The sequence below is a fragment of the Alligator sinensis genome, unplaced genomic scaffold (assembly GCF_000455745.1).
Source record: "Alligator sinensis unplaced genomic scaffold, ASM45574v1 scaffold1333_1, whole genome shotgun sequence".
Taxonomy (NCBI): Eukaryota; Metazoa; Chordata; order Crocodylia; family Alligatoridae; genus Alligator; species Alligator sinensis.
In genome coordinates this window covers 229,234-241,833 of record NW_005843200.1, presented here as the reverse complement: position 1 = coordinate 241,833, position 12,600 = coordinate 229,234, and the positions used below count along the sequence as shown (strand labels likewise).

At 48.5% G+C, this 12,600-nt stretch overlaps 1 protein-coding gene and 1 pseudogene across 2 annotated transcripts in view; both read right to left on the bottom strand.

Annotated features, from left to right (window-relative positions):
- Positions 1–5,933: 5,933 nt before the first annotated feature.
- On the bottom strand, positions 5,934–6,935 carry LOC102377072 (annotated as a pseudogene).
- A 2,853-nt stretch (positions 6,936–9,788) lies between these two features.
- LOC102374202 (folate receptor alpha-like) overlaps positions 9,789–12,600 on the bottom strand; it is a 5,720-nt gene continuing 2,908 nt past the window's right edge. For both annotated transcript variants that reach the window (XM_014526928.1, XM_006037934.1), the window contains 2 exons: positions 12,021–12,156; positions 9,789–10,912 (listed from right to left, as the gene is read on the bottom strand). In XM_014526928.1, coding sequence (XP_014382414.1) covers positions 10,602–10,912; positions 12,021–12,156 — 447 coding nt within the window. In that variant the 3' untranslated portion in view covers positions 9,789–10,601. The remainder of the gene's footprint in view (positions 10,913–12,020; positions 12,157–12,600) is intronic.

Sequence of the window (12,600 nt, the reverse complement as noted above, 5' to 3'; positions counted from 1 at the left end):
AGACGTGCCCCCCCGCCCCTGGATCCTCCTCTGGTCAACTGTCCAGGCCCCATGGTGCCAGGAGCTGCACAAACCCACCCGGCCAAACAAGGCCTGAGTTGTACCCCTGCAGCAGAGCAGACCAGGGTCTATGAGAAGTGCTCGTTGGGTCCTGGTGGGCGGCTTCATGCATAGGAACAGGGAATCTGTGGCTCAAAATGTTCCAGCCATGATGGAGCCTGCTGCCCCAGGGCTCTAGCACTGAATCCCCCTGTCCTGAGACATCATAACCATGGGAAGTGATTATGACCATCCAGCCTGACCTCCTGCCCTGGACACTTCCCTGGCAATATAGAAGGGGCAACTCAATCATTTTGGATGGAAATGGGACATATGCTTTTTAAAAACCGAAATGGTTCCCTCCAGCAGCAATGTGACCATCTGCAATTCAGTTCTACAGGGCACGTCTACATGAGACGCTTACTGCGCATTAGTCTAATAACACTGAGAAGTAGTGCGGCGGGCAAAAACCGTGCCAGTAGCCTACTGCACAGTGTCATTAGGCTAATGCTCAGTAAGTGTCATTAAATAACCGTGCTCCGGTGCTACTGCACAGTAACTCTAGTTACTGAGCATTCAGTTAGTACTTCTTTAAGGAAGTAGTAAACTAAATGCACAGTAATTAAAGCACTTTAATGGATGTGTAAATGCACCCAGAGAACACAGTTGGATTTTTTAGGGCTAAATGGCATTGCACCCAGGAGGGGCGGGACTCTTTTTCTTCCTGATCCACTACATGGTCATTCATTGAAAAAGCTTAAAGCTCTGAGTTCTAGTTCCCCCAACACCCAGAGGGCATTAGAAACAGGATCTTTCTGACTTCCTCAAAAATGTTCCAGCCATGATGGAGCCTGCTGCCCCAGGGCTCTAGCACTGAATCCCCCTGTCCTGAGACATCATAACCATGGGAAGTGATTATGACCATCCAGCCTGACCTCCTGCCCTGGACACTTCCCTGGCAATATAGAAGGGGCAACTCAATCATTTTGGATGGAAATGGGACATATGCTTTTTAAAAACCGAAATGGTTCCCTCCAGCAGCAATGTGACCATCTGCAATTCAGTTCTACAGGGCACGTCTACATGAGACGCTTACTGCGCATTAGTCTAATAACACTGAGAAGTAGTGCGGCGGGCAAAAACCGTGCCAGTAGCCTACTGCACAGTGTCATTAGGCTAATGCTCAGTAAGTGTCATTAAATAACCGTGCTCCGGTGCTACTGCACAGTAACTCTAGTTACTGAGCATTCAGTTAGTACTTCTTTAAGGAAGTAGTAAACTAAATGCACAGTAATTAAAGCACTTTAATGGATGTGTAAATGCACCCAGAGAACACAGTTGGATTTTTTAGGGCTAAATGGCATTGCACCCAGGAGGGGCGGGACTCTTTTTCTTCCTGATCCACTACATGGTCATTCATTGAAAAAGCTTAAAGCTCTGAGTTCTAGTTCCCCCAACACCCAGAGGGCATTAGAAACAGGATCTTTCTGACTTCCTCATATAGTGTTTCTACCACCACCATGTAGGCAAACCATTCCCGAATCCATTCTCCAGAGCTCCTTTTGGAGCCGCTCCCCTGTGCCGCCACGAGAGGGAGATATGTGGGGCCAGGAGAAAGGGAGCAATCCCAATGGGTGTGTTGCTCCATGAGTTGCTTGCTGGCCTTTCAAAGAAGGGTGTCAGGTGAACCTGATCTTCATCCCCAGACACCTGAAGGAACAGGCACAAGGCATTTCAGAGCCCTTAGCAATAACATTTGCAAAGTCATGAGAGATGAGTGAGGTTCCAGGGGACTAGAGGCGGATCCAGGGGATTACAGCCTGCTTAGCCTGACTGCTGTACCCAGAAGGTTATTGGAGCTAATTATTAAGGAGCTTTTCTGCAGGCATCTGGAGTGGGGAAAGGCTGATCATCACCACCAACCGGCATGGACTTGCTAAGGATAAATCATGCCAAACCCATTATCCTACTCTAACAAAAGCCTCACTGAAGATGAAATACACCGTGTCACCTGCATCCCCTTCATCCACCCAAGGAGTTATTTTGCCAAAGTCCTGTATGAAATTTTTATAAGCAAATGGTAGGCACACGGACAAGGAAAAAATGCCCTAATGTGGATAAGATAATTGGGTCAATAACTGCAATACCAGGTGCTTAGAAATGGGTTAGTGTTGCAGTGATAAAAGTTTAAACTGAGAGAGGCTACCTAATGTAGAAGTGTTGGGAACTGGGAGATGATTCCTCAGTTAAGGAGTAGTAATTTTTGCCCCAGAGAAAGACAAAGGGCCTGCAGAGGCTTGCTTACTGCTCCATAATAAAAGTGGTTCCTTAATTCTTCTCATTCATGCTTGACTGTCTTTATGCAACTGGGTGATCGCTACAAATAATGACAGGAGGTTTTCAGTGGAGTTCTACAGGGATTTGCACTGGATCTGGTGTTTAATGAATGTACTAGGGGGTTGGATGCCAGCATAGGCAGCTTTCTGTTCAAGTTTGCAGATGATATAAAATGGGGAAGGATGGCAAACACTTTGGAGGATGGAAGGAGGAGTCAAAAGCATCCAGATGGGTTAGAAAGCTGAGACAGACAACAGAATGAAGGTCAAGGCAGACGCATGCAAGGTAGCGTAGCAGAGGGAGTCAGCTGGTGCCCTGTCAGGTGGGTTGGCCGAGTGTCATAGGGCTGGAGCAGGCTGAGCCTGTACACATGCAGGCTTGCACTCTCTAAATGGAAACTCTGTGACCTTGAGGACTGCAACTACCCCTCCACACAGGCACACTTGTTCCTCTTAGGGATCTGAGGTCCTGTTTTCCAAGAGGCCTTTCCAGCATGAAGTAGGACTGTAGGGGACTGCCACTCAAAGCCTTTCCAAATAGAGTTATCTGGGAATTTCTTACAGCCCTTTAAGGAGGGGGAGGGGGGACGTGGATATTCAGCAATTGGAAGACCAAGTGGGGGAAGCCTGCTCTCTGACCTCCTTGGACTTGTTGTGCAGTTTTCCCAATGATTCTGCCATGTAAAAAGCACAAACAACCATAAAGACAGGTTTACCAGGGCAATACCCAGCTCTGTAAGCCACAGAGTCAGACTCCTACTTGCTCCTTCTTTTTGTGCCCCCATGATACTTCTCCTCTTCACTGTGCTGTGGCCCAAACCAAATGGGCCATGTCTACAGATGTATTTACTGCACAGTAAATTACTATGCAGTGAGGTTTTTAGGCTGGTGTCTATATGTGTAGGCATTACAGTGCAGTAACACTGTGTGCGCATCAACTTGGGAGTAAGGTTACTCCAAAATCAGTCCACAAAAAGGGCTACTGCTCAGTAAGGTGTCCACATGTGCCTTAGGGCACAGTAACTACTCAGGAGTAAATTTGCTACCTGCATCATGCAGGCAGTAGATTTACTCCCGAGTTGGTGTAAGTCGCTCTCGTTACTGCACAGTATAGGCAGGCATGTGTAGCAGTGTGCCTGAATTGTGCAGTACTTTTTGGTTACTGCACAGTACCCTAAGTTATTGCACAGTAATTGTGCACATGTAGATGCACCCAGGAAGTTACAAAAATCTACCTGAACCTTGGCCTGTATGTTAAGTTACTGCCCTGTGGTGTGGGAGACCAGGGTTTAGTAACCTTGTGGGTGCCGAGTCAAGACCTCAGGATCCTGCGTCTCTCGTCGTCTGGATTAGTGCAGTGCAGGATGAGCTGGAATACACCCAGGAGCTGGTACTTTGTTGGATTTTCATTGCCTATAAATCCAGGTATTTGCTCAACATTTCTGTACATCCATGAGCAAAGACGAATTGCAAGAGAGTGTAAATAGAGCAGGGGACTAGGGTGGTATTTAACTGCTCTTAAACATACATAATAAGCACACACCTCATTGCCCAGGGTGAAAGTGCATTCAGATGTGCACATTCTGACCTCATAGGGAAGGAAAAGTGACTGTGCGTGTCTTAGCGGTACAGTGGGATTTTGCCCTGCTGGAATATTTTGCTGAATTTCTGCCAGAAGGAAATAACTGTGATTCCTGGATGCCTCAGGAAGGGTGTTTCCAGCAAGGATAGGGAAATGTTACTACCCATTTGCCAGGTCCTGGATCACTGGGGACAGACCCACCTGTGTTCAGGAAGAGGAATTCAAGTGATTGGGTGCAGAGAAGGCTGCACAGGAGGGACAGACTGATGAGCCTATCATACAAAAAGGGGCTCTGAGAGCTTGGCTTTCTGAGCAAATAAAACGTGGGCTGTGAAAGGACGGGATGCTGTCTCCAACGGCATTAGGGTTCACACCTAGCAGGGAAGAAGAAGAGCTATGCACTCTGACAACCAGCAATATCAATAGCAAGGGGCAGAATGAAGCCAAAAGCCTCTTTGTGGTCCTGGGATCCAGTAACATCCAACCCATATCTGCCAGGGTTTCTGTACTGGAAAATGAGAGAGTCAGATGAAAAGGGATCGCCAGAGGTCACATGCAGACCAACCCCCTGCGTATGTATGGTACATGGTGCCTTTCTTCCACTGTTACATATTACACTTAGACCACACTACATCTGTGCAATGAAGAGTGGTGTTGTAGTTAGGACATGGTGTTAATACCATTTCCAGCCTTCACAGTTCTGCTTTGCCACTGGAGAGCTGGGAAGCAGGGGCATGGCTAGGAGTCAGGGCAGCTGGGCTCCATCTCTGTTCTGGGTATAGGCAGGTGGCCGGAAGTACTGCATCCTGGGATGCTGGAGGACTGCCAATTGCTTATTTCATCTGTATGGAGCAGAGTGAAGGTATCCTAGCGTACGTGAGTGAGGGAGCACAGTCCAGAGTTAACCCTGGCCTGAAGTAGCATAACTTTGAGATGCTCAGAGGGTCCTTTCCGGGTGACATCACTTATTGGACCAACTATGTAACTGGGAGAAAGCGAGTCAGGCTTTCAAATGTACTACTTTCTTCCTTGTGCCTAGCGTCCTATAAAGACACACAGCAAGTGAAGCACCTGAGAACTTCTCTCAGCCCCATCTCCATGCTGTGCTTCACTTACTATGCCTGCCTTCCTATAACCAGAGACCTAGGGAAGAAAGTTATACAGGTTTTCAAATGTAAAACTGTCCCCCAACTAAATAGTTGGTCCAATAAAGGACACCCCCTCCCCCAAAGAAATCCTTGCCTGTTGCATTATTGCCGTAAACAGCAATTCACTGTCAAGCCCCTTTGCGTTAGGTACTGTACAGACAAGAGAACAAGTGATTAGCCTTGCTCTGAAAAGCATACATGCACAGAAGAGGATTCAACCCTGACAGTGGAATAAGAGTGAACAGCAAGACATTATTGGTCATCTCTACATTTTTTCAATCTCAACGCAATAGCAGCAAAGTCACATCAGCAAGTGACCCATCACAACATCACCTAATGCTTAAAAAGGCAAACCTGGCTTATATCAGTATATCCTGAGAAACAAAGGAAATGGGCTACTCACATCCCGCTCTCAGAACCAGCTTCTTTTTATGTATGTTCTGGGATTAATGTTGGATTAACCATGTGAAATCGAATGGCTGTGGAGTGCATGGGGTGAGAACCAATTAATTAAAAGTCACTCAGCCTGACATTCTGAGAGCTTTTTATGGAGCAAAATTGCAGCTCAGAGATGAATACTGGCCCTAAAAAAAAGGAATAATAATTTGAGCAGTGCTATTCATAGCCTGGAGGCTGTCGTCTCGAGGCTGGGATATCATAGCAGGCTCTCCAAGACGTTACACAACATCAGCCTCATTACAGCACTGGATAGGAGGAATGTACTGAGCCTGAACTATCATCACGGGTATATGCACAGTGAAGATGAAGCATATTATGAAATGCAAATGCATGTTCCAAAAAACTGTGCTGGCCTCTAGACCACACTCCTTAACCCAAGAGCTGTGACTGAATGTGTCTCAGTCCCTCTTGGCATGAGCATATCGCCTTTCTTGGCGAGAAGAACCTGAAGATCCCTCTGTGAACCTGCTTCATTTTGATGCTGTTAATGATGGGGTTCAGCACCGGGGGTGGGGGGGCGACTAGGTCAATGTTTGCCATGACAAGGTGAACTACAGGGGATGCGCATTTGCCAAACCAGTGAACAATAGATAGACCAGCCATGGGGATATATAATAGGATCGCAAAGATTTGGGACGAGCAGTTGTTTAGAGCCTTGAAATGTTCGTGCTGGGAAGCAGTGTTGAGGATGGTTTTGAAGATCATAATATTCGACAAGACAATGAGGGGGTCCAGCATCAGAATGAGACTAGCCAACACTAAGCCATAAAAAAAAAAAAAAAAAAAGTTAAACCATATATGTGTGCAGACCAGCTTGATCATATCTTGATGCGGATAGTAGAAATGGGAGAGCAGATGGGACCTGAAGGGCAACCTCTTGCGCACAAAGATGCCTGGCCACGCTAGGAAGATGCATCTGCCTAGAATGGCCAAGCCTATCTTGGTGATTCTGGCACTGGTCAGGATGGAGGCATATCACAGAGGGTGGCAGATGGCCATGTAGTGGTCAAAGGTCATGACCAGCAGCACCGAGGACTCCAAAAAGGAAAATATATGAATAAAATAAAACTAAAGCAAAGCAGGCGCCAGCATTGATTTCTCTGGAGTTCAACCAGAGGATGCTCAGCACCACGGGCATGGTGGACAAGGACAAGCCCAGGTTGGTGAGGGCCAGCATGCAGAGGAAGTAGTACATGGGTCATGCAAGCTGGGGTCCATCCTTATGATGAAGAGAATCATGCAGTTCCCTACAAGGGCCATGAGATAAATGGAAGAGAAAAGGATGGTTTACCAGAGGTGCCCAGCTGCCAGCCCTGGGATGCCCGTCAGGATGAAGGTTACACCTGTGGAGTTGCTAGTGCTGAGACACATCACAGATGCATTGAGGCCTATCTGCACTAAAAGAAACAGAGTAGGTAGAAGTACCAAATAGAAGAGCATGGATCCCTCACGTATGAATAGTTCATGCTCTGAATGTGGGAGCAGTGACAGAAGTGTGGCATAGCTTCCCCCAAAGAGGTACTGATTGTGGCAACTTTCTCGTGGTGCCCTATCTACCAAGGCCAACCCTAGCTGACTGCTTACCAGTCCTCTCAGGCATCCCACCCTCACATTTGAAGACAAGCTGCTACCCTGGTCCCAAGACCTGGACCACTCCTTGCACGCCAGCCTAGTCATCGCAAGCCGGAAAACCAACTATTGCCTGAAGTCTTGAACTCATTCTCTACTCAGGCCAATAAAGTCATTGACTCTGCAGACAGCCTGTCACCCACAGCATGGGTCTGCCATCAGTGGAGCAAGCAGTGTGCTGCACAAGAACCCCAGCTAAAGCACTTCATCCCCAACACCAGCTTCTTTCCCTTGGGCTGGTAGATTCCCCACAGGGCCTGGACTGGTGTTAACCAATTCACAACAGGCGTTGGTTGGTTTAAGGCAGTCATGCACTCTTGGGGCCTCTCCAACAATGCTGGCTGCAGCTTTAGTGCTCAAACTCAGAAAATTATAAAACATGAGGGCTGGCAGGGACCTCAGGAGGTCACATCTAGTCCAACCCCCTACTCCAAGCAGGACCAGCCCCAACTACATCATCCCAGCCAAGGTTGTGTGTAGCCAGGTCTCCAAAACCTCCAAATACAACATTGGTCTGAGCAGAGAAGAAAAGCTCTCCAGCTTTAAATCCCAGCAGGAGCATTGGCACAGCCCAGTCCCCATCCCTAGCTTGGAGTGCAGCCAGCACACAGTGCCTCCAGGGAGGCTTAAACCCCCAATACATGGATCAGAAAGAAGTGGGGGCGGGGGGAAGCAGCAGAGCCCATAAGTCTGGGAAATTCCCATAGCTAGAAAAAAAAGCATCACTACACCTAGACCATCCCTGACCAGTGGCTGGCCAACCTCTTCTACTTGAGCCCCTCCATAGATGCAGAGCCCACAACGTCCCTGGGGCATCTGGTGCACTAGCTCCTTCCTCTAACAAGGAAGTTTTCTCTGCGATCCAACCTAAACCCGCTTTCCTGAATCTTCAAGCCATTGGTGCATGTCCTTTTCTCAGCAAGAAAGAAAGAAAAGGTGTTCTCCCTCTTGGTAGTACTTGCAGACTGTTATTGTGTACCCTCTTAGGTGCCTCTTTGGCAAGGTGAGGCTACCCAGCTCCTTCTTCAGCTTCTTTCCAAGCCCTTTGATCATCTTTGTTGCCGACCTTAGACCCTCTCTAACTTCTCTACTTTTTAAAATGTGGAGCCCAGCACTGCACATCGTACTCCAGGTGAGGTTTAAGCAGTGCCCAGTAGGGAGGTGATAGTGCCTCTCATGCATCTGTTGATGTATATTGAACTCTGAGACAGGAACAGATAGCATTTCTTTGAAAATTGCAGGAAAAATCCATGCATAAAGATTAGGGCAACGTTTCATACTGAGCAATGCCTGATGACCTTAAAGAGGTAGCAAATATTTAATTGCAGATGTGAGCTGGGGACCTGGAGAAGCACTGCTGGGTCTTAGTATTGCCCTCATTGCCTCAACATGGCAAGTCATTAAATACACCTTGTTAAACTGAGTGACAGAGGCAGCAGATCAGCACCTAAACTCTAAGGTATGGTGGGTCTTGATTGAAAGCTCAGGGGAGTCAATACGGGTCTTTAACTACAAGGCAAGGACTTTTAGATCAGAGACTTACAGATGCAGCTCAAGAGGGTCAGCTTCCACCTGTGCCTTGAAGCAAGAGGTTAACCCAGCCCTGTTGATTTAGTTCCTCCAGAAAAACAACATGGTTTCAAGCCCCTGCTTTGGGAAGGGAATTACAGTACAGGGAGGAGCTTAAAAGGGACATGGCACACTGATTTTCAGTGGGTGAAGAGTAAATCCTGGATAACTAGGCACAAGAAATAAAAAGGTGTCAAGGTTTCACTGTCAGGTTAACTAAACACTGGCCATGGGACATGGTCAGTTCTCCAGCATTGGCAGGAATGGATTGAAACCTTGTCATGTTGATCCAAAAGCCCCAGCCTGGATCAAACACTCAGCACCAGCTTTGTCACTTGCTGCAATCTCTGTAGGGGCTGCAAATCAGGCAGCCTGAAGCCTGAGCCCTTTCTTTGCTTAGTGTTTGATATCACAGGTAGTAAGTAAGGCAGAGAAGTGGGGGAAAGCTTACCTGGAAACTCTACTCCCATGCATTTTCTCAAGTCATTATGGAGCCAGAGTCCTTGAGTAGTTTGCACTGGAACAGGCTCCCCAGAGAGGCTGTGGAGTCTCCATCCTTAGAGGTTTTGGAGACCCTGCTAGATGAAGCCTTGACTGGGATGATCTAAATGAAGGATGCTCCTGCTTTGAGCAGGAGGTTGGACTAGGGGACCACTCAAGGTCCCTTCCACTCCAACAATACAAGAGATAAACCCCCCCCCCCCCCCCACTTTTTTTGTGTGTGAAAAGAAATGAGGGAAAATATGATACAGTGGATCCTCATATATCCAGAGAAGCACAGACTGATCACATTATCTTCCAAGTTCCAGAAGGAAGACCAAATAATGCATTTCTTTGATACCAGATAACTGGTTTTGCATTATTAGATACCCCTCCCCTCACATGTTTACTAAGCACTTACTGGACAAGTTGTCTACAGTATTTAATGAGTTTGACTGACATATGTACCATCTATAATTCCTGTAGCTTTATTCCAGCCAAAGCAAGAGGACAAGAAGAAAGTGAAAGCAGAGACAACAAGATCACTCCCAGGGTAACACCATTTATTCTGTGCCGTCAAGATAACCAAGGATCCCTTCCTCCCAGCCACCTGGCCCACCACAACAACTAGAGTGAGCTTTTGGCATCCACTTGTCATCACATTAATGCCAAAGTCACTAAAGCAAAGAGCCCAATAGCTAAAGCAAAGGCTGTGGGCCAGGCAACACCCATGCTTCCAAGAACAAGGGTCCATAGAGACCTGAACGTAAGGCAGAGACTGGGTGTGCTTGGACCCTTTTCTCCAGCCTTGCTTAGTCTCCAAGAGCCTTGCTCTTGCAGGGTCTCAATTCTATTTGCCTAGACAATTAAAAATACCCCTTCCCACAATGCAACACCCATTTCCTCATCCCATTGCATCTCCACACACTTAGTGCATTGATCAGGGACAAAAGGTGGGTTTCCATTTCCTTTGGGGCTGGCCACAAGTGGCTGGGGTCACTGGGACAAGCATGGCCCAGCCCTACTCAGGCCTGTGTGGGAGATATAACCGGATAGCTGAGGAAATGTATTGCAGTTTGATACCCCTTCTCTTCCCAAAGGAAGTTCTGCACACAGCCCAGGGGGGTGGGAGGGGAGCACCCAGGCAATGGGTTTAGGGAGAGGGACTAGTTTGGCTCTCCTGGTCCTGTTCATCTCCCAAGCATCCTTTTACTGCCCAGAGATGGGGAAAAAGACTGCAGCATCCAGAGCAGCTGGGCACCTAGGGAAGCTTGCACAGAGTCCGAGTCCAGCAAGGAGGACCTCAGCAAGGGCCTCTACCCATCACCACTTGATGAAAGGGCACCAGCACCCATATCTTCATATCAAGGCCAGCAGAGCAGGGGGCAGCAGAATGAGGAGAGCGGCTGGCAGAGAAGAGGAGGCTCCCACAACAGGTTTCCAAGCCATATCTGCAGCAGCTCTCCCACCCCAGGAATAGTACTTGGCCACGGCCACGTTGGGGTTCCCTTGGGCAGGGTCGAACCACATCTGGATGCAGCGCCCGCTGCCCCGCGGTGCTGTGGTGTACCTGTAGGAGTCTGACCAGATCTTCTCGCACAGGTCTGCCGCGCGGGGGAAGACCTGCTTGAACGGCCGGCACATGGTGCCCCAGGGACAGTGGTTTGTTCCTGGAGACAGTGGACAAGGAGAAGACAGCAGTGAGCAAGCAGAAGCTGACAGGGACAGGCTGTCTGGGTCATCCCAGGATGGGTACCAAAGTGCAGAAGGCCTGGCCAAATTGGGACCTAATGCAAAGGCTGGTGGATGCAGGGGCTTATGGATAAGAAGAGATGGAGCTCAGCACCAGTAGGAATAAGGGCACCCAGGGCCTGGCTCCCCCATGCAGCCACCCCACCTTTACCTTGAGCACCTGCATGTACATCATGAGCAACTCTGTGCAATAGAGCTGCCTCCAACACCTCCCTCCACAGGCACCAGTCAAAATTCAGGGTATTGTAGGGCAATCTCTGCTATTGGAACAACTATGCAATTGGGATGAAGTTGGACAAGGTTTCAAGTGCGAGGCATTCCTCCTTGGGGCTCTTGTTATAGGAAGCACAGCCCAGGGGAGGGGCTGGGAGACCCGAGGTATGGCAGACAACAGGTTAGTAAAGAAAAGAAGCTGATTCCTGGGACATTGAAGCCTATTTAAAATAAATAAATAAATAAATAAATAAAAAAAGTTTGTGGGGGGGGGGGGGGGGGACAGTTTCACTTCCCTCATGTGGAAAGAGTTCAGAAGTTATAGCTCATAATTATTATAATGTACAGAGAAAATATGGAGTATGCTATTATGTTTATAATAAATGGAAATAATGACTTTTTTCCATGTACATACAAATATGATTAATATTAAATTGTAACACTATGGTTACCCTATATGATATATTTAAAGATTATACTATATAATAAATGGTACTATGATATTTAGTCATGAGAATCAGGTCAGGTGTTGTTCTCCAGCCGGGTCCCCACTATCCATCCCGCTCTCATCCATGGCAGGGACTGCACAGATCCCAGAGTTTCCCCCACTATCCCCAAGCCCTGACCATATTCAGCAAAAGGGCTGCTTTCATTCAGAGACAAGGATGAAGAGTAATTCCCTCCTTCAGCCCAGAGGCATCCTTGCTCTGGGCCTCCAACCCACCCTGAGCTCATGTTGGGCTGGTACCACCACCCCCCAGCTGGGCTGGCAAACAGGGCAAGGCTGTTGCACCTTTTCAGGGGTTCACTGACCTGTGGCCCAGTTCCAGCCCTTGTGCCAGTTCTCTTCGCAGGTGACGTAGTCCTTGCAGTCCTCCCACCACTCCTCGCAGTCCTCCTTGCACAGCGGCACATGGAGGATCCTCTCCCGCCGCCAGCTACTGTCCGTCTGCATGGGCACACAGCTCAGCACCTCAGGGGGCATCCATGGATTCAGCCACCACCCAGCACCCCTTGCATGGAGGCTGCTCCTTGTGAAGCATGGGCACCCCCTTTTTTCTCCTAGCTCTACCATGGTCACAGGCATTGCCCTGGGGTGCAGGGACTAGCTGGACCCTTTGTGCAGGGGAGATTAGTCTCCGAAGCTAAGAGCATCTTCTGCCAGGGTGGCTGTTTATGCTCTGCAGGCAGCTGGCTGGTCTGGTCGATACAAACACCACACTCATGCATGGTAGGGCAGAAGCAGCTCAGCAGCCTCCGTTCAGGCTAGCGATCCAGCCAGGCCAGGCAAGCAAATGCCTCAACAGCAGGGCTCAACATCTGGGGAGCCCTGGACAGTGGCTGAGTGGAACTCCTCCCCCCGAGGAACAGCTGGATGAGCTGAGAGCAATGG